Source organism: Numenius arquata, chromosome 8 (genome assembly GCF_964106895.1).
Source record: "Numenius arquata chromosome 8, bNumArq3.hap1.1, whole genome shotgun sequence".
Lineage (NCBI taxonomy): Eukaryota > Metazoa > Chordata > Aves > Charadriiformes > Scolopacidae > Numenius > Numenius arquata.
The window spans coordinates 35,680,804-35,703,714 of NC_133583.1; the positions used below are offsets into that span (position 1 = coordinate 35,680,804).

At 35.9% G+C, this 22,911-nt stretch overlaps 1 protein-coding gene across 1 annotated transcript in view; it reads left to right on the plus strand.

The window, feature by feature from the left end:
* Positions 1-22,911, plus strand: part of CDC73 (cell division cycle 73) — a 109,258-nt gene that overhangs the window by 68,645 nt on the left and 17,702 nt on the right. The window contains exon 11 of the mRNA XM_074151375.1: positions 21,910-21,967. Within this exon, the coding sequence (XP_074007476.1) occupies positions 21,910-21,967 (58 nt within the window). The remainder of the gene's footprint in view (positions 1-21,909; positions 21,968-22,911) is intronic.

Here is a 22,911-nt window from a genome sequence, read left to right on the forward strand (position 1 = left end):
ACTTCTAAGATAGCGTAATTTGACAGTGTGGTCTGTTTTGGTGGTTCAGTGCTCTCAGTGTGTCACATCATGGCCATTTTACCAGTGCTTTACAATTACTTCAGATAAGGATTAATTCTGACCTAGTTTGAGAGGATTTCTAACTGTTTTTTCTGTATTGGAGGGGTTTGAGTTTTTAATTTCTCAGTTAAAAGCAATCATTACTGTAGCAACATTATCCCTTTAATCCCTCCTCTCCAGCTACACCAGCCTTGTGCAGACTGAAAGCAATGCATTTAGTAAGTGTAAGGCAGTGACATTGTGCTGTGGGAGAGGAAAACCTGCTAGAATTCTTTCTCTCGGCTCAGAGACATGTTATCTCGGGGCCCTGCAAATTAGGAACGATCATTATCTGTAATGGCTGAAAAGGTAACAGACAAATCAAATGAATATCACACACAAGGATTTGACATACCTTCCTTGGTCAGGCCATTTATGGTGCGAGGATTATAACCACAGAAAATAGTTTTGGCACGCCATCACTTCAGCAAAAAAGATGCTATCGAACATGCGCACATCCCCCAACAGTCTGCTTCCTGCGATTGCTTTTCACAGTATCCAATCTGTCCATCTGTCTGCTCGTTGCTGTGTTACCTTCCTTGCTCATAAGTGTTGTCCTTGTCTCGGGGCTTATTGTTCATCCTTCAAACAAAAGGACAGGGGTTCTCGTTTCTGTTCTGATCGGGGGCGGTCTGGCGTTCCCAGCCGATGTATTGGAGCTTTTACATCTGGTGTTTCCCTTGTCGGACAATGCAGTGCTGTGTTCTCTTCTCCTCAGTATCCATATTTCTAATGGTAACGTTAGCAGGGAGTGCTAGCGCGTAGTGGTTCAGTTGCCTTCAGTAATAGGATTTCCCTCTATTCCTTCCTTCATTGTTGCTAGGCAGTAATAGAAATGGGTTTGAGCTGCCTTAACCGAGGATTCTGGTCTATAAAATCCATTCGGTAGCTCTTCAGCTGCTGCACAGGCAGGCAGCAGTTTAAATGTGGGCTTTGACAGATGCTGTCTTCTGACAGAGCAGAATTTAACGTCATTGCTTGGCTGAATCCCACGTGATTGTTTGCATTCATTTTGACTAAATGCGAAGGCAGCCAGAAAGCTTTACAGGCTCTTCCTCCTATTTGATAAATGATACATACTTAGTTCAAGCACAATGATAGGTGAATAGTATAAAAATTGTATGATTATTAAATAAGTGATTGAGGGGTTTTACAAACTGTTTTCACTTTTCCTTGACGCTGTAACTTACAATTCTCTAGGGGATTTTTAATGCTAGACGTTCTATTCCTGTACTCCAAAAGCTGTTCTGCAGTGCAAAGGAATTATAAGCATTTAAATACCGAAGATTGATTTAACCCATTTGGCTCTCCTTCACTATAAATCTTCCTTGCCATCATGCCTAAGAAAAAATAAATATGTATTTCGCCCATGCTTCCTTTACACATGCTTAGTTTATAAAAGCTGCTTTTTTGTAATCTTATGTTAGTCAATTAAGCTAGACGACACTAATGTATAAGCACATGCTGTTAAGCTGCCTTTCTGCTGTTAATGGCTTTCTTCCTTGGTAAAGGTCGAAGTCTGATATTGCAGAATTGGGGGCACTTGATTTCAATTATTGATGAATCTGAAATGTCTTTTATCTGTTACAGACCTACCTGTATTATAGAATTTGTCTTTCTGGTCCTAATGAAACTTGTGTTCCTTCCATTTCTGTTCTTTCAATGACTGACCCTTCTATGCTGAACCATCTTATTATATTTACTATATGTTATAAATAAAATATCACAATAGATAGCTCAGAAAATAGAAAGCTACCAGCATACTTACCCAAGTAATTATTAGTTACTCTGTGTCAAATCTATTTTGAAAAGTTAATGACTAGCTCTTTAGACTGGTAGTGGTTATGGGGTTTTTTGGTGGGTTTTTTTAATAGCCAAAGGATAAAGAAAATATAATCACTCTATCATATGGTATCTCTGATTAGTAGGATTGGGGATAGGTACATCCTTTACTGGAAAATAAGTCTTCCCCAGGCAGTCAATGTGTTTTACTATTCTAGATACATGTTCTGATAATTTACTCAAAACATAATCAGATTTATATCCTCCAAAATAAATAATCTGTGTACACTAACTTTCTGTATTAATTTAATCTCTTTTTTAATGTATGCATTTGGTATCCTGATGATAATTTCCACAAATCCTATGATCCTATCTCAGGACATTTTAGGAGCATTGGCATATTCCCTAAATATTAATTATAAATTTAACATGCGTGTCAGTAAAGACTTGTATCTCCTACACTCTAAAATATTTTGTATTTAAATAATGGAGGGTGGGACCAGAGGGGTGGTGGAGTGAGAGAGGAGACACCTGTGCCCAGCACCACTCACTGTTCTGGGATGTTTATGAATAATTGAGAATCGGTGCTTTGAAAGGTTGCATGTGTGCTCAGTCTACTGAATTTTCCACTTAAACTCACAAAGCTTTCTTATCCTTACCCTGTATAATATAAAGAACTTTATATAATCTGTTGCTGTATGTATAGAAATATGTGACAGAGTTTGGATAGGAATAATGTCAATTTGCTGCTTTCTGAGCTACAAGTAGGATATCAAGTGAGATATCCATGTAGTTAATTTACCCGTGTTGATTTACAAAGAAGCAAGTAATGGAGTTTTTTTTTAATACTAGTGTGTAAATCTGTCTCTGATTTTTGAATTTCCAGAGAAGACACATAACATTGTATTTGGGAAACGAGTCTAAATCTCAAAAGAATGGTTATTAAAATCCATAGTATTTCCACTTAATTTGTTCACTACTGCTTCACTATACCTGAAGTGTATCTCCTAAGGTTTGTAAGTTATATGTAGTATGTTTACATATTGAGGTGGGCAGAGCTGTTTTTATTTTTCCATAAATGCTCATTATTAAATATTAAGGATACAAATATCCCAAGGGCCATTTTTTCTAAATGGAACCCATTTTAAAGTAAATTTAGGAGGGAGCAGACATCAGCTTTGGCTTTTAATTATATGACCACATCACTTGTGCATAGCTTGTAAAGTTCAGGCAGAATTGTTGCTTGTTAATATGTGTAAAATATGTTGTCTTACTATGTGAGCAAATTGAATACTGAATTCTTATATCGTAATGAACAATTTCTTTTGTACACTCATTCTTTGCTTTTAAAGGATGAAGAGATCTTTGTTCATATTACAGGAAAGTAAGGAAAAGCTTTTGATTTTTTACTACTTTATATTTGGGTGTGACTGATGTAGCTTTAGAGAGTCAAAGTTTCAGGAAGATATTCTTTATATAGCACTTTTTTCTTTACTATTTTTGTATGATATTGTATGTTTCTGGGTATTTCAGGAGGGCAGAGCTTGCTTTGTACTGGAAATATGACCTGAAGGTTTGAGTAATCTTGCTGGGCTGGAGGTTGGAATGAGCTTTATTTCGGCTAAATCTCACCATGAAGGGTCAGTGGACTGCTTGTTCTTGATCCAAGGAGTAGTATGTTCTGTAATGTTACTATGGTTACATCTTAAATTAGAAGCTTCAATGTTAGTGTTTGAAATGCTGCCATCTATTAAGACTAAGAAGGAGTTACTCTGATGTGAAGATGTGCAGCGTGTGTGTAAGGAACACTACAGAGTTACTGTGGCCAGTGAAAGCTTGATGGTTCAGTGAGTTCTGCAAAGCTAGAAGCAAATGCAAGGAGTAAGAAAAGATGTCTACTTAAAATAACCTGTGCACGTGACAACTATGAACTATGTAAAATACACTTACGTATAACAAAGGTGTGTAAGTTTGGAATTTTTTCTTCAGAAAAACTTAAGCTTCCTACATGTCATTTTTAGTGGGTGTCAGTACAATCTAACTGGTTTTAAAATAAAACAGACCCTAAGGTTGAGCCATTAAATAAAGTTCTCTCTTGACAACATTAACAGAAGTTTCTCAAATCGATTTAGAGTGGTTGCGATAGTCAGGTGTGTACTGAGTGGTAATTTTCTGCCTGGTGGCCACAAGTCCCATGAAAGTTAAACTAAATACGTACATCGTAGCTGATCTGTCGACTGAATGTTCCCATGTGGACTGTGTTTTCTGAATACTTCATGAATACTTTGCAAAGATCATTCAATTTCATCGTAGTAAAATGCAGTATTATTTCAGCTGTAATGTGTTGAAAACCTTTCAAGTGACAGTTCAAAATGATTAGTGGCAACACTTTCAAGGTTGATTATTTCCTTTTAAACTTTTTTTTTTGAAACGTGTTAATACAGAATGTCATAAGTGCTTAGTTTCAATTTTCTGTGTTAAGCATTATTATGTGGCCATTCTGCTCTTCTGCCATTGGTCCTTTAGAGTGGAGAGGACAGGATTGTAGAATATTTGTAATTTGCTCAGCTACTTTGTGATCCCAGCATGTTTCTTAACTATCACAAGCATGTTTTTATCAGAATGAAAAATAGCAATCTAGAAATGACCACAAGTGTCAGTATTGCCTGGCTTATTTTCCTTAGCAGGTTTTCACCATTGCTTAGCTAGTTGAGAAACCCAATTTACACTTGTTACAATTTTTTATAAATTGTCAAGATTTTGCACTCTATTCTAACCACGCCCAAGCCATAAACTTAGTGGTTTCATTAATCTTTTAGTGTCTTAAACAGAAATACAGCAATTTAGATCAATCTGAAATGGTGACAGAACACTAGAAAAGGTTTCCAGTTATTGTGAAATGTGTATATTTTTGTTTGCTAATGAGTAGTTGATAATTGTTCTATCATTCAATAAGGAATATAAGCACATGCCCTAACTTTGCAAAGTTGTGAGAGGGAGAAAAGACTGAATGATCTTTTCAAGTCAGAAGGGTGCGTCTTATTTCATCTGCCTTAGGAAACATTTCAAGGGGATGTTTCATAATTCTGAAGCTTGTATTTTTTTTTTAAGTAAACTGATTTCCTACGTATCCAACTGGAATTCAATCCTTTTTCCTATCGCAGCCTCCTGTTAGGAACACAGGAGTGAAGTGCTTCAAAATTTGCTTGAAAAGCCAAAATACAAAATGGTTTTGGTCTACTTTATTTCTTTTTTGGTTTAATATTATGCAAATTTTGCATATTGGATGCAATTGCATGTCCAGACATGTTTCTTTCCTCAATAATGTGTTTGCTTTATCACATCTTCTTTCTTTCCTATATTCTGATTTTTCAAGTCTTCCCCCAGGCTTTGCATCCAATTATTGCTGATCTCAAGTGCTAAATGCAGATTATTTTTTTTCCTGGGGATGGACAACATAATTTCATTTGTATTGTGCAGTATTTTGGTTGCGCGGTTCTCCCCTGATGAACTGACGATCCACTGCCAGCAGTAATATTTTCTGCCTGTCACAAGTGTTCCCTTTGCATTCTGCAAAGAGCAGGGACTTTATGAAGCTTTGATTCAGCACAGCAGGGGAGAGAAGGCCAACCAGCAGAAGCACCAAATGTTCACAGGCAGTTTAAAGAACAACTGTGGAAAATAGACTTCTGTTTTTTCCCCTTACCTTTATGACTTGTTTCATTCCACCTGCCTGCACTATATGACCAAGTTGCCCCTAACACCCACCCTCACACCCCCAGCATGAGGATTTTAAAGGAAAAATTAAATTCTTAATGGAAAGTGAGACTTTGGGGAAGAACTGATATTACATATCAAATCCCTTCAAGCAGGAAGGTGGCATCCTATGGGAGTTAATAGGCCACCAGCTCTTCTGCCTAAGGAGAAAAATGTGTTGTTCCAGCTGTTACCACCTGTCCAGCCCCTTCTCTCTGCCTGATTCCTTCTCACAACAGGCACAGAAAGACCCTTTTCTCTTAGGCTATCTTCAGGCATCCAACACTTCTCTGCCAGTGATTTGAAGAGTCTTTGGCCCATCAGGTTCATCACCAGGATACGGGCCTCCTGCTCAGCAGTCTTTGGACTGCTGGATGAGCTATGTAGATATTTTTTATTTTTTTTTTTTTAGGGGATACTGATTAAGAGATTAGCCACTCCAACTGTTCATCTGCTTGCTAAATTTTTTCCCCCATGTGTATGATTTGTGTGTGAATATGGAAGTATTTTGTCAGCCTCAAAAATTCTTAGTTTTGAAGTCGAAGTTGGTGATGCAGATGTTTAGTTTATGTTAAATAATGTGAAATTGAAGAGCTGGACTTTCAGAGCTCTCAGAATTTCAAGTGTCTTGGGGTTGAGACCTGTGTTGACTCTTTACATCTGTCACATTTCCTCAGTAGCTTTAGTATATTAATTCCTACAGCTCCACCCTGTAGGTATCCTCATTTACAGCTAATTCAGTGGGACATACAGGGTTTACAACAGAAATAACAAAGGTTTAGTAAGTGTCTTAAGTGCCTGAAGCCTTTTCATCAAGCACAGATGCTTAAACTATGAACAACAAATCTATGGAAAAATCCTTTCTCCAGTGATACAAGAAGTTCTATTCCTGTAATAAATCTAAGCAATATTTGTTGATATACAACAGAAAACCTGGATCATAAAATGGGGAATATCACCCTCTGAACACCCTTCACACCACCTAGTTTGATAGAACTACGTCTGCATGATCAACCGGTTTAATTTATCTGGTTTTTTTCTTAATGTTGTTCAATGTAAGTGATTCCCTCAGCTTGAAGTAGTTTCCAGTCAGTGTAAATTAATGAAAAGCTGAGTTTTAACATGTGCTGAGTGTTATCATGTAGTGTGCTTAATATCACTGAAGTGATTTCCAGTTACTTCAAAGTTAATTCTGTTTTGTGGCAAAAATCCTTTGGAAGTAAATGTTCAAAGAACAAAGAAATCAAGTTACTCTACAAAATGACTTTGCATACCCCGAGTTGCCAGTCTGTCCTGCAGACTTTATCTTTCCACTTTTGAAATTCACATTAAACTTAAATGATAGCATCCCTTTAGTGACTGCCATGGAAAAGGAAACTATACTATGGAAATCATGCTTTTTGTCTTAATAACTGTGTTCATAATTCCTTCTGTAATCTCTAAGATTCTGGATTAATTTCAGGAGCCTGGGGATATTTTTCACATAAATTGCCAATATAGAGTCAGAGTCACCAGGACTCTTCTAGTCCTCAAATACATGATTTGGAGGAAATCCTTAAAGCTTGGTTTGTATTATGTTAATTGATAGAGAATATTGGTTCAGAACTAGAGAATTTTGATTGTTTTCTTCTATCCTAAACTATATTTCAAACTTAAATTTCAGGAGTTTTTTCTGTAATTTAGTGGGTTCTAACAGAAGCAGAAATTAGAGATAGCTCTCTTGCATCTTGTCCATCTCAACAAAATCATTAATGAATATTATAGGGAGGTGTGTGTTTAACAGAAAACAATACTGGATATATTTAATGTAATAATGCTGAATTCATAAAATTTAGCTGAAAATTAAAGATATTTTTCTGTAATAGAGATGTATATTCTTGTAACTCTTAATCAGCATCTGCAAAGCTTTGTATCACTGATCCGTTTTACTAAAGTAGAGTAAATTTATAGGGAGCATCTGTCATCTAAAAAGAAAAAAAACTCTTAAAAACACAAAAAACCCCTCCTGTCATCCTCTTAAAATCCCCACAAATCTCATGACCTTGGATGATGGGTTGCATATTGCAGATTCTTTTAAGTCTTTCAAGGATTTGCATAACTAAGCATTCAGACTACTACAAATGCTTTTTCTGTAGTTTTTGGTTAATGTGTACTTGTGCTTTATTCATGTTACAAGTATTGTGCTTTACATTGCAGAAGAAAAGAAATAGCTTTTCAGGGACCAAACCTGACCTTTTTTTTTTTTCCTTTCCTCTCCACCCTCCCCCCTACCCCTCGCAACTTTGGATCTCCATCTTGCTGTTTTCCTTGGAGGTACTTGTTTTGCAAACTATAAAAATCCCTGTAATTCTATGGATACCAGTAAAAAGCATAATAGTGCAAAAAAGATTAGTCATTCTCTATTTCTAGGTAAGGCATGTCTAGGTAAGCAAGCAAAGCAATAAAATAGAACAAAAATTCCTTCTTAATTTAATGAGGACTGGGTACAATACAAAAAGGGAGTCTTTTTTTATTTTTTTGAGAATCTAGGTCACCTCATAAGGAGAAGGCTTTTTTGCTGTGAAAAAATATTTTCTTTTTTGCCATTTTCTTTTTTTCTTTTTAACAGTTGACTCTACACAGCACTGTCCGGAACTATGCGTCAGTATCTGTACTTTTATGCTGGATTTGCCTAATGACAAGAAGAGTGGGGTTTTTTTGTTAAGTGTAATTAACTTTCAATTATCTGAGGTGTGCTGGGGGAAGGGAATGTGCAAGGAGATATGTCAGTAATGTGGGAAACGCTGGATGCAGCTGGGGAAGTTAGAGCAGGTCTCTTGAATCTCTGTACTTCTCTCACTAGCAGGTTCGTTGGGACCAATGCCAGATTAAAATTAGATCTTTGTATTCACATGATAATGCACACAATCTAATAAGCCTTGTGGAATGTTGACCATTAGGGAATAGATGCATCAGCCTACTCTGAACGGTCTGGTGGAGTCGGTTCAGGTCCCGTGTGGCTGGAGCTAATAAGCTCTGATGACTCTGTGTAGAATCACTTGCTTGTTCTTGAAACAATGCTGGGGCATACATGAGATGCTTGCGAGATTTATAAATAGTAGCTCCATGCTGTGTGGTGGTGCTGTTTCTGAAGCCCTGCTGGCTTGGGAAGTAAACTAGCTGTGTTTCCATGAAGCTGCCCTCAGCTGATGAAATCGCTAAATCTAAGGCACCTCTGTCATCTCGAATGCAAAATGTGCTACCTAGAATATCTGATCCCAGTTGATTGAGATCTAGTGGCAATAATGAGTTGGGGGTTTTTTAGAACAGCTTTCATATTGGTAGTGCCTTGTCATTATTTTTATCTCGTTTTCAGATACTTTTCTTCAAACTGGGCACTAGTCAGTGACAAAAATATCTGTTGGAGAAGATAAGGGGTTTTGCTCTTACTTCAAAATAGGTATATATTCATTTACCCAAGAATATGACAAAGTAGAAGCTGAGAAATAAGGAAGAAATATGTAGTCTGGCATAAGCTCTTGAATAGTTGTTTTTTTCATACATTTTCAAAATGTTTTTTTAGAAGAACAGGAATAAATAGAAATATGTGAGGTTTTGTACTTATTACCAGTCTTTTTGAGCTACACATAAAATTACTATGCTGCCCTTTTTCTAAAGGTGATACTGCTACTTGGTGTTTTTCTCGTAAAACTAGAGCAGCACCAGATTAAGACAAGGAAGTTACTGGATGAGGCTCTTTGAAATTGAATCTGGTTGTGACTGGTGAAACCCTCCTAAGCATGTACAGAAAGTTCCAGGGTGACGTAACAGAGGAATCTTGTCACACTTTGTTGTTTGGGTTTTTTTCTCATCAAGATCATTCTTGGCATTGAAGCCTAACTCTCTTCCAAAACATTGTCTGCTCTTAGTAGCTTACTCAGTTTTACTTCCTGCCACCTAAGTGCTCAGTTTTCCAGGGAGGGGATCTTACTTTGCAACAGGTTGCTGTAGGAAAAAAAAAAAAAAATCTTGTTTATTTTTTGTCACTGACAGTAGGCTTTTCAAAGACGAAACAACTATTTGAAGTAACAGGACAGATGTGAGGGCTGAAGGAGAGCTGAAGAGGTCTTGCTGCTTAAGGCAGATTTCCTTCAGATAAACTGTGAAATCCGCAGGATCATTATGGATGACTGATATTTGCCAACATGTGAGTAGCAGAAACAGTAGTTGCAGTGAACCTCACCTCTGTCTGTGCTGACTGGCAGTCTGTTGTCTTAGACATTTATTCACAGTGGGAAGTTTTCAAGACGAATTTGTGTATGTATGTGTGTATACATACACATAGGAGGATGTGTGGAGAGAGAGAGCGAGCGAGGCACCCATAAACTTTAGAAACACGTTTTAAAATACACTTTTGAGTCTGCTATTAGTTAGGGGGTTATTTTTCCTGCAGTGGTGGATGAAGACTGTATAAAAGTCATAGCATAATAGGAAGATCCTTAAAATTTCTAGAGTTTTTCTACAGCCCTTATCCTGTCTTCATCTTTGAATAGAATGGCCCCAGACTGTAGGAATGAGACCTTGTCAGTTGACCTTCATTTAAGAGGACTACATTTCTGCACTACCAAAAATACAGCTGTGCCCTAGCCATTTCAAAGAGAGTCATTTTATAAACCAGATCTCATAATGCATAGATAGAAGCTTGGAGATAGTCTATCTACTATATGGATTGTGTATAAAATGAAAAAATAAAAGTTGAATGCTGTCGTCTTAGTGCTTTGAGAAGGGCTTAATTTAATCTTCTCTACTAAAGAGAGAAGAATAATGGGGAATTTAGATATAATGCCAAAGGAAGCTGAAAGTAGAGGCTGAAGGCCAAATGGAAAAATGCCTCTTGTATGATACAGCCGGAATCCTTCCTGTATATTGATGCATGATTTATTGCCATTAAAGTTATTTTTTTTATATAGGCATATGACATTACTGGCTTTTATATTCTACGTAAGGTGGTATGTATGATAAATTAATTCAGGATACAAATACCAATAGCAGTTTGCACAATCTCTTTGGTATATAAGCTTGTAACAATAATACACAAATTCTGTTGCGTGCATGCTAGTGCAAGAAATTGAGGGCAAGTCTTTCACCCTAAATATTTGTCAAGAAGGACACTAGTAGGAGGCACTGTTGCTATGATGAAAATATGGTATGTTTGTCTATTGTCTGTCTTCAACACATGAATCTATGATGTGTGACAAAAATACTTTTGTGTCCCAAGTGACTTTGTTATATGATGATTAATATTGTGATTCTCTTGCTTGATTCACATACGTGATTTCTTTTTGAAATGAAACAGCCCTATCAGAAGGCTGTATAACTATTGTCAAAGAGCCAGACTTTTAGAACACACTTAAATGAAGACAACTGAAAGTTGAACAGTACGTTGTCTATTTGCTCCTTGGATACAAAACAGAAGGCTTTAATTTAGTCTAGTGTTTGGGGGATTATTAGGTTTTTTAATCTTGGAATTTGTTGGTTAAGTATAAACACTTAATATAGGAAATACAGAATTTTGGGTTCAGGTGGCTTCCTGGCTGTTTCTGCAGACATGTACAGTAGTGTGATTTAGTACTGCAGAGTAGTGATCCCTGCAAAATTTTTTAACTTTTTAATCTATGTATGTGTGTGTCTAGGGAGGGAAACTTCAGCCTTTTAGAGTTACCTGGTTGCACTGAATGGAAATTTATTGGAAAAGGAATGGGGGAAAGAATTGGATAACAGGATCATGAATGGCATATAACAGTACTGCAAACATTGCATTTTTATTCTGGATGTTTAATTATTATGGTGTGTGTGAAACTTTTATGTATTGCAGTCCAAGGAAAAGATCTAGGTAGTCTAGAAGACAGTTTGTCAGAGCTCCTGTGACTGGTGTCAGTGTGATGCTATTACTGTAAATTTTGGAAATGTTCAGACTTTGGAATATCGTACTGAGAAAGATATGTTAATGATTTAACAAAAGCTAGAGGCTTTGTAATTCCTAAAGTTTAATATTAAAGATTGAGGTACTATTAATACACTGCTTATGAACCTTGTAGGTTTAGGTTTTGAAGTTTGTATGTCTATTATTTTAAATCCTAAACTGCTTCTATGCTGAGTGAAAACGTGGGGAAAATGTTCCCATGGATCTGTTGTATTTTGGTGAAATCTGAATGTAAACATTTTGATCCAGTAATAGATGTGTTTTCTTTGAAGTTCCACTGAAACCTTCCCATTTTACTTGATAAAAGTGTATGAAATCACTAGGCAAAAAGAAACATTGCAATCCAATGTCAGCTCCAGTCATAATAGCTTTCAAAATAGTGCCTTTTCACATGGCACCATATACAAACCTGTACATTGAAAATGAAAGGCGTTCTGTGTCTGTTCAAAATGGTTTCTCTCGGATTTAATATTTTTAATGAACTAAAAGTTTATTCACAAGATGACCAATAACTTTGTGTTTAGGGGCAGATTGTTATGTGTCAGATTTCCCAGCTTCTTGTGATAAAAACTGAGCGTAGATCAGTTCCTCTGAAAATATTATCAACCTGTTGACAAAGACTGTTAGGTTGTCACATAAGAGGGAAGGAGATGTGGGCAGAATCTGGGCAAGCAGTAACACCAGTAGGTCCCTGTCCCATCCCCCCAGCTAGAGGTGCTTTTATTGCAGAAACCTTTGGCTGAAGTTTTTGTTGCTGTTCCCATGCTTTTTAACCTTGAATAATGCTATGTTTATGTGTAGTGCTTGGCAAATATTTGATTGTACAAACTGTAAAAGTAAGACTGTAATTAGTCACTTGAGAAAGGGGGAAATGACTAAATTTGTGTTCTTGCTGTGGAGAAGTGGTACCTTTTGCTGCTGTTATGATCCAAGGATGCTTAATCACAGTGTTAAAAAGCAAACAAAAAAGTCTGTTCATCCATCATCCTCTCGCCACTATCCACCAAAAAATCTCTGCTTGCATCCTGATTTGATTCATTTCCCATCTTCAAGGTACACAACATATTTTCTTCCATTCAGTCTGTTTAAGTAAATTAAAGAAATAGGGTCTATAGAGTAAGAGCAAGACAAAAGCAAATGGGTGTCCAACAAGACTCTCTTGGAGTACCTTAGCATACAACTCACAAAGTGAAGAAATATAAAAAGAGTTAAGGAGAAAATTTGAGATAGCATAAATTTAATTACCAATATTGACTGACTGACTGTATGGATCTATACTTTAGTACCAGTAGGAGCCTGTTCCAGTTACAATAGGCTTCAAGACCATTGCCTTTTGTGTTTTAAAAAAACCACCTACTCTTTTTGCAGTTGAACTTGTGTAGTAGATTAGCTGTTGCTCATAAAGGAGGAAGCCTTGAGCGTCAAGACAGTCTACATTTAGAACGTTTTTCTAGAATTTTCCCTGGCCTGTGAAAGTTCAAAATAGCCCTTTCCATGTTGAAGCGGTTATAGTCTGTTGTATTCTTATAATCATCACTGTCATCGCTCAAGCCCTCTTATCTCTTGGCTTGTTTATTACAATTTATTACGGCTGCAGCTAAAGCTTTTGATCCTGAAAACGCTCATGCTGGTTTTGAACTCGGCAGTTACTTTTCTAGGCAACACAAACAACTAAGAGTTCATCACTCCGCTGCTCAGCTTCGTGCATTGGCTCCTTAAGGAATACAGATTCAGGATTTTCTCTTGATATTTTAAGTCTTCCAAGATGATTACTTGGAAAATTGCTTTCATCTCTCTGGCCATGACCACCTATGATAACTATGGTTTCTTGTAACATAATGTAATATATAAACATAGCGCTGGGATTGCTAGAGCTGGCAAGGCACAGAAGAATAATACTAAAACTTTTTTTTCGGTGACTAGAAAGGAGATGATTGCATCAGGATGAAGTACAACTGAAAAAAAAAGTGGTGCTGGGTAATTTGTTGAACAAGCAATAACGAAGAAGCTAAGTCTTTAATAGCTTCCTATGTATTAAGAGTTCTAACATTAGAGCATCTCCTGTTCTAGCAACAGGATTCAGTATAAGCAAGGAGAGTCTGGAAAGAGCATCATCAGTTTCTGTTGCATTGAGATGTAGAACAGCATCAACTTAAATCAGTTGCTTGAGTCTTGGTTCAGTTTGGGTTTTTTGGGGGAGGAAAAAAAATCATACAGAAGGATCCTTCTGTATTCATTTAGACACCTGCAGAGCTTTTAAAAATAATCTGCTCACAGAAAGCATTTCACAAGTCTTTCCAGAAGTTGTAAAGGAACCTTTTTGAGGTCTTTTAAGCCTTTACCTCTACAAATTTATTGCTCACAGAATGCAGGTGTGAGTCAGTTCTTCCCATTTCTCTGTACTGAGCAACGTTTTCTTTAATGTACATACTGTACATTATTGAATTTGTACATATGGATACATGTATATGTATTTGTACATATATAATTTACATTATTGTACGTTTTAATACCATTTCCAAAGCAGGATCTGAATAGAAAAATAACAGTGCTTTTCTATATATGTTTAGAGTGTGCATGTCAGCAGTGCTTTTATGCAAATGAATTGCTTGAGCCCCATGTTCTGTGATGTTTCTGGTGAAAAAACACTTGCAAATGAGTGATTAATACTTATGGTTACAGGTAATACTGGAACTGCAGATTCATGATGCGTACAGTTGAAAGTCGGAGACTAAAACATTAGCAAATTGTATTAAATTCACAATTAGGCAAATTCCAGTTCTATTGAATTGATGTGGCACATTCTGATTTTAGTATACAGAAAAAACAGTAGTTTGTGAACTTTTGCACCTTTTGAAAAAGATGAAACAATCCTTATGTTCTCAAACTGCATTTGTCAAAAATCTTACTGATTGCCAAGTAATGTGTGTGAGGCCAGCTCAGATAATTAACCCAAAGGGAAAGAATTCTAAGCAAAAATAATGTTTTAGTGATACCTACTTTTGTCTTTTCACACACTTCAAGGGAATGAGTCATTTAAATAAACATAGGTATGTATATTATAGGGATTTTATTTTTAATAAAATAAACAAACAAAACCTCTGGAGTTCTCAGGATTAAGAGTTGTTGGTTTTTGATGAAAACAGCTTATCCCCAGGAAAATGGAAGTGCTTACATGTTTAATCTGGCTTTGTCACTAACATTCCTGTTCAGCTCAAAATTGCTTTTTCGATAGCAACAGTTTGAAATTACATGACTGATGTAAATTCAAGACAAAAATCTGAATTTTACTGGTATTTTGTGAAAGGATAAAGATGGGAGGAACTCTTGCACACTTCACTGAAGATTGTTAGGAATGTTTGCAAAGCTTAGCTTTGAGGGCAATGTTTAAGTTTTAAGGTATCTCAGTAATTGTTGCTTTCATTAACTCTTTCCAAAAGCATCTCCAATAATTTTTACTATTATTTTAGCATATTTATGTTTTTGTCCCTAGTTGATCAATAGTCACTACAGTACTCATTTACACTCAGTTGTGATGTTTTGCTTAGAACTATTTTCTTTGCAGAGCCAGAATATTCCCTAAGCTATCTATAAGCAGTCCAGTTAATTCAGTCATATTCTTTCATGTTTAAACGGAACTTCTTTTAACCTGGTTGTAATAAACAAGAAAGGGCAGTGAGTATTTTTCATTTCTGTCAATGACAATGATCTCCAGGCCCTAACCTGCTACTTCATTATGTTTTACAGTGTTTGAGAATTTGAGTAATCTTGTCGGTTTTAATTCTACAATGGATTAATAAAGGACCAGATTTGTAAATAAAAGTTTAATTTGAATGCTGTGAAACAAGAAGGACTAATATTTTTAAATTTCAGGTAGATCCTTGATGACATCAGCATAACTTTATTTCTGCCACTCTCCTTTGCATATCCTTTCTCTCTCCTCCATCACTGTAGGGCTGTACTCATCAGAAGAGACTGTCAACATCTGATTTCCTTACACTAGTGAAATTTGTTGTATGTGCTAACTTTAACACTATTTTGAAAACTGTATTGAAATTTGCCTTATCTTTGTAAGAAGACGGGCATCAAGTTTTCTTTCTTGCAACTGAATTTGAGGTTTGGCAATCTTCCACTGGTATTTTTTTTTCCAGACTGTTCTTTGTAAGACATGATCTTCAGTATAAGCAATTCTATATTTTGAAATAAATATGACGTATATAATTCTTATTAACCCCTTTGTCACATCAGTTTTTTAGTGGTCGGAGTAGGAAATAGCGGAGCTATGGTGGTGTTTTCCTTAGGCAGTTGGTATCAGAAGCCTTTGATAAATAATGGTAAACTTTTCCCCTTTTTAAATTCATTCTATAAAAATATATTTAATTCTGTTTAAACTCCCACTCTCTTTTCTAGACTGTAAGGAAGTTGAAACAATGTAAACAGTAGAAATGACCTTTTTATGAATATTATAAGCAATGGAAGTTAAAATGACTGTGATATTAGCAGTATTTGCACAATAGTTAAGATCCTGTTAGCAAATTCTTTTTTTTTTTCCTTCAGCATAGTTTAAAATTAGGAAGGCAGTTAAAAGCTTGCAGTTTATTATTTAAATATCTGTCTTGGGGGACTGCATATGCAGATTTGTGTGCATAGATGTATGCAGATAAGCTATACCAGTTTCATGTGAAGCAAAATGATGTGAAACACTAGTTAAACTTAAAATATTGTTAACATTTTCTTGATATGAACAGAAGTCAGAATTATTAGGAAGACTGCAGAGGCAGAGCACCTTGCTTGGATTGTTTTGCTTGGTTCTTTGGAAGATTCCCCCCCCCCCCCCCCCAAGGCTTTTAAGGGCTTTAAAATTTTAGAACAAAGCCTTGTGTTTTCAGAATCCAACCTATTTATATGAAATAGGTATGTGTTTCAATCAAGATTAAAATAGGGCATCTGGACCCAATGTTGGATACCTGTTTTTGAAGTCATCCCATCATTTTGGCTGTTTGTCATACATTGATGTATACAAGATTTAATTTCTAGAAAAATTATATTCTCCTTAACTATGCAGTTGTTTTAGATTTTGCCATAGTTGTTTAGGCTGGTTTTACTAGAATTTTCAAAGATTCGATACTTTAAATCACTCAGGCAATGACAGTATAGTTGCTGGTAATTAAAATCAGTTGTCTATTCTGCCCTAAATTGAATTGATCAATTGAAGTCTCAAAGATAATTTTACAAGCTTACCATCCACATGTGTTTCTTCTCTTTCTCATTTAAGAGCCAAGAGTTTTACTACGTTTATCTTCATGAACAGTCCTTGGTTGAATTGTCTTCCGTCATGGATGGTGAAGCTGAAAACTGCTTTGTGTTCTATATGCAAGCAGTTGCTAATACTTCTTGTGGAATCAAGTGTTACTTTTTACTTGTACTGCTTCTGTGCCAGGAGCACGCAAATCACCTAATAATGTTTAGATTTTTGAGTAAAGATCTTGTACTAATTTAAGTGTTATAAAAGAACAAGATAGAAATTAAATTGGCTAAATTAAAAAAGCCACAAGATGGCATCAAATTGTCAATTCTGTCCATTGCTCCTGACATTATTTTTAAAGGTCAAAATATTCCATACTATGGGTCTCTGTATAGAAACCAGTTAGGATAGTGGATGTGCAATGAAATTATTAGTTTGAATTTTTTCCTTCTATTATTTGTACCTTGCAAAGCCACAATAAGAAACTGGTAACAGCGGGGGGGGGGGGGAGGGACAGGGGAGAGGGAGGGGGTTGTACTTCAAGAGAGTAAACTAACTTGGATAAATGTGAAATGTGCCCCCAAGAAAAAAATTCTACCAATATAACATGTTTAATTGCTTAAAACATGAGCGTTCATTTCTTAAAACATAGGTGGCATACATCTGATTTACTGTTGCAAGAAGTAGATCCTTTAAAACTTGTTGAACTTTTTACATTAAGATGGATTGGGGATATGATAGACTGGAGGAGAGACAAGTGTGGTGAGAATCTGTCCAAAGCAATTTGCAACTTGCCTGTATAAAGTAAAAGCAGGGAAGGGAAAATGAAAGCGGATGTGAAAGAAAAGGTGTGAAGTAAGCTGTATACACAGTGTACAAATTTAAGGGACTTCAGGCAATGGACCTAAAGCTGCTTCTTATTGTAAACATAGTTTACTCTCACAAAACTTATCAGAGCAGTGTCTGAATTTTTAAGACAAACATAGAAATTGTATGAAAGGATGAGGGAAGAAAAGAACACACTAAAAGCTTAATTACCAGGGCATACAATAATATTAGAAGTTAATTGTCCTTCAGGTTGTGGGTTTTTTTTCTTTGTTTGACTGTTAAGTGAGAAGCTGGATATTTTCTTCACATGTACTAACCTGTTTTGTATTTGTGCATTGGTTTGTGAACCCTGTATTTTTAGGTGTGTAGGCAGGACAATGGTGAATAGCAGAAAGCATGCACTAAAATAAAAATAGTTATTGAGCAGACATTTTGTAAATGTTTAACGTGACAGGAAACATTAATACTGAAATAGAATGAAATCCACTGAACAATATATAGAGTTGTGTATCTGTAAACGATGCGATGAAATTCAGGAAAGTATGAAGCTTTTGATATCTGTTTTCCTGATTTCATTCTATGTCAGGTTGTTGCTTCTGAATGGTTAAATACTCATATTTAATGTAAATCATAAGTAAACTATATATAACCTTCTATGGTAAATTAGCACAACTAAACCAAGTAATATGTTTTTGATTAAAATACGATGTTAAGTGGTCGTCTTAAAGAAGATTTGTATTTTTCAAATTACATGGTTTTGTTACTAAATTAGTTTCAACTTATGAATATTCATAATATACTCCTTAACAGTCTCAAACAGCTTATGCATAAGAATTAGGTATGTCATCTTTGAGCAAAATTGTTAAGCATTCAGAAACTTTGAGGAAATGAATGTTCTTTAAATAGCTAAACAGTGATTTCTGCTGCTTCTGATGCTTAGGGTACAGCTGCACAAACAAAAGCTTCTCTATCTGGAGTTTGAATTTGCAATGTGCTACTTACTTAAGAGTAAATTTTACATTAAAAACTCCACGTTAGAAGATTTGAAATGTCTTACTGTGTGCTTACTGAGAAATAAGCTGCTGTCTTTACAAGGAGTTGGAGTATGTAAATGAGGATTTGCCTCCAAGTAGGTAACATGCCATAAATTACCAGCAGCACTTACCTCATGTTGTTGAATGAACCAATAATGACTTATACTCTGTCACCTTAATTTTCCTTTCCTCTGGGAGAAATCCTGTCTTGGAGGTCTCTGGCTACAACCGTCTTGCAAACAGAGCTTGTATCATAAATTAGTGTGTTGTCATATCTCTATCTAAAAGCTTTTGAAAAGCATTAATTTTGTATCCAAACTCAGCATCTTTTGTTTTCAGGACAGTGTGAAATGTTAGCAAAATTATTCTGCTAATGAAAGCTTATTGAAAGCAGGTTTTCTTCTCCGCTTAGTGTATCTTGTCAGCCATGACTGCTCTGTACTTTTGTTTTTTCCTCATGTTAATAGTACACTTTTCTCCTTACAAACCATTTAAGAAATGTGGGCTTGAAATATTGATCAGAGCTGCTTTTGCTACATTGTCTATCGTCTCTACATAATAGAAGGTTGTGATTCGGTCGCTGATAATCATAGAGAGATGTAAATCAGTTACAAAGAATGGATGTTACGCCTTCAGTAGGTAACAATTGAGCTTCTGTGCTAAGATGCCAGAATATCAGGGGTTGTGAGCTGTGGTTCATCCAGGAAATTATCAGTCTAAGGCAGTGATTTACAGAACTGAAAGCCGTGACCTCCATCATTTATTGATTTGCAGAAATTGTTCTTACAAATAGAAAGGTCATAGGAGTGAAAGTGGTAACTGTCTTTTGTGTCTACTTATTTAAATCAATCTCTCTCCTACCATTAATCAGATACTATCATGTGGGTTGTTTTTTTTTTTTTTTTTTGATGTGATTAGTTCTTGTTTTGGGGGGTTTGGTTTTAGTTGCAATGTTCTCAAAGCCCTGCCTTTTCCTTTTAGACTTCTGCACCAAGTTTCACTTGAATCACTTTAGAGAAGACAGTTCAGAGGGAAGCATGGAAAAACTCCCAACTGGATCTATTTGTCAAATAGATAATTTGTTAGGCTTGATTCTGTGTATATTCTGGTGCTTAATGGAAATTTTGGTGAAGAGAGAAATAATGAGCACAAGTCTTAAGAAAACCAAAGCAAGGCTTTGGCTGTTATTTTGGAAATTCTTGGGAGGAATTATAACCAAAACTTCATTGCAGCTCCCATAGGACCTGCAGGGTCTGTTTGAGACATTGGAGGCACTGAATTAAGTGGAAGGGGAAGCAGAAAAATTGCATTACTGCCTCTGTAGGGAAGGAAAGAGGAATGGATGTGTGGTGCTGCAGACAGTAGTAGTTAAGCATCCAAGCAAAATGACTTGGATTTAGAAACCTGAAACTTTGCATCTCAGGAAGTGACATTCTTTAGCTTGATAGGTGTTTTTTTTCCACTTCATGAAGTGCTGTGAAATTAAGGAAATGTTATGGGAGAATCCTTGGTATTTCTTCAAAATGCGTAATTAGCGCACCACAGGAACAGAAACATTTTCACACAGAAAATGACATTTCTCTATAGAAAGAGATGCAAAATGATTTATTTCCACTTTCTCGGTTAAAAGAAAGGTGGTGATGTTTCAAATAACTGCTGTTTCTCAGTCACAAGGCTCCTCTCAAAGGTAGTCAGCCTTTCCTGCTGCTCTTCCTTTACAGTGTGGTATTTTGATTTTTATCATTTTCTGAGTAATTATTGTGAAAGAACATTGGCAAAAAATACCTTTTCCCGGATACTGAAAAAGTAAGTCTTAAAATAACAGTTACTGACTCGAATACCCTACATTGATGTTGGTATTTTAATAAGCAGAAAAGAGTAAAAGAAAAGTTCTAGTATAATCCGTTTCTTGCACTGGGGGGTTAAATCCTTATACTGAAGATTAATAGGAGGTTGCTGACTGTAAAAGTTCCAAAAGCTGTGTGCCGTACCAAATGTCAGCTCCAGCCTATTGTAACTAATCATGGGTGGCTTTGACTAAAACTTGGGGATGAGATATTTTGAGTAAATTTGTGTTTTCTAAGGGCTTGTCAAGTGATCTTCTCTTCTATTTGTACTTCACAGTTCTTGACATAAAAAGCAGTTTTAACTTTAATGGTGCAAACTTAAAAGCAGTTTCTTTAGGTGTTGTTTAAATCATGGAACTTGAGACTACTTGCATGTAGTCCCATGCTCATGAGCTTTTTTTTTTTTTTAATTTGAGTTACAGAACATACTGTTATTTATGCATGGACACACAAATGTAATAATGCCATATTGGAGTCCTTTCAAACAGGTTTTTCCCAGGATGGGATCTCTGACCTTTCTGAGTGTCTCACAGTTGTGGGATATGCTTCACGTACTGTTTAAGTTGTTTTCAGATAAAATTCATGGTTTCATATTAGCAGGTTTTCTATCAGCCTTGCAAATTGAAGTAGCTGGAATATATAGCATTTCTTTTACAGCATTAGTAATGTTAGTAGTATATGTTTTGTTCAGTGAGGGTTCACAGAAGTAACAGAGAACAGAATTTGTTCTTGCAGGAATTCAATGTTGCTTTGGAACCAGACATGTGTGACCTCATTGTTCTCCGACGTGGTGTGTTGACTCTGCAGAGTTAACAAGAATAAACAGTAGTGCAAGTCTTTTGTTATATTAAGGTAATTGGATAAGGCATGAGCAGAACTAATTATCATGAGTGCTATTTCTGGGCACTAAAACTCATCAAGGCAGGAATGCATTGCAATTTCTTGTTCCTAGTTTTCCATTCAGAGCATAAGTAGATCTTGTTTTGAAATTTCTATAGCGAATTGCTTATATTTAACTTATTAATCTTTGGTGAAAGTGATCATAGTAAAATGAAACAAGGTAAAATGAAACAAGACTATAAGTAGAAGAAGAGGTTTCTTTGAATATAGAAGAAAGTTGGCTTGGCATTTGATGGTTAAAATGTAAACCTGTTAAAAGCTTATGAGGTTGTCTGTCGTCTCCAAGTCAGAATCTGCAAAGAGTTTCAAATATATTCACTATTTTCTTTCTCCTCTTTAACTGAAATATTTTGTCCTGATTTTCATGATACCCTCTGTAGCTCTGTGTTCATTTTAAAAAAGCCATGTATGATAAGAATGCCTGCTGTTAATGATACCTCTTCTGTCTTTTCAAAGGAAGGTGCTTCTGCTCGAAAAACACAAACTCCAGCAGCACAGCCTGTACCACGACCAGGTAAGGTAACCTGCTTTCATTTGTGATTCCGTCCCAATTAAGTATGAGTTTCAACGAAGCACTATTGAAAACTCTGGTTGGGATCATTTGTGGCCTTTAATTTGCATATGTATTAGAAATAACACATAACTTCTGGTTAATGCTATACCGTGCATAGTTGGAATTGAAATGGTCCTGGGTCTGGGGTTCATTCTCTTCGGTGCGTTGCCCAATTATCCCATTGAAAGGATGCACTACTGGTATTAAAAAGTGACAAACTTCTTGGTTATCAGCTTGATAGTTCACAAATGCTAGCTTAAATATGTAATGAGAACTGGTTAATACTTCAAGGAGAATCAACCTAAATAGAAAAGCTAATCTCAAAACCAGATATATTATTACTTCTGTTGTTAATATATCAGAAATAAGTCTTTCTCTGAATGTGTTATATTTCCTTCACGCTGCTTAGGTCATAAGGTATTTGTAATGGGGCCAGAATCCTCAACTGGCTTTCTAATTCCCAGTTAGTAGACTTTAACTATAAAGTTATTTTTGTATGTCAGATTGAACATCAAATTGAGATTCAAAGATAGACTGGTACAGGTACTTTGTTTTGTTTTAATGAGAAACCCTTAAGAGTTTTTAGAAGTGGGTAAAGGCACAGACAGTATATGAGAGGATCAGTGTTTCTAAACACTGAAGTGCATATCTGCATCGAGTTACACATAAAAATTTCTGGTTTGGTGGAAGAAAGTCTCAAGTGAAAGGTGTTATTAAATAACAAAACGATGGTTACTGTTATTAGAAAGGGAACACTTTGGGTTTTTTTGGAAACAAAGCTACCTTTTAAAATTAATACACTTTTTCTATAATTACTGCTGGAGTACTGTATATTCTTGTTGCGACTACTAAATGCTTTCAATGTGTGCCTTGCTAGTTCCTTGGGATTTATTAGTAGGATTTAA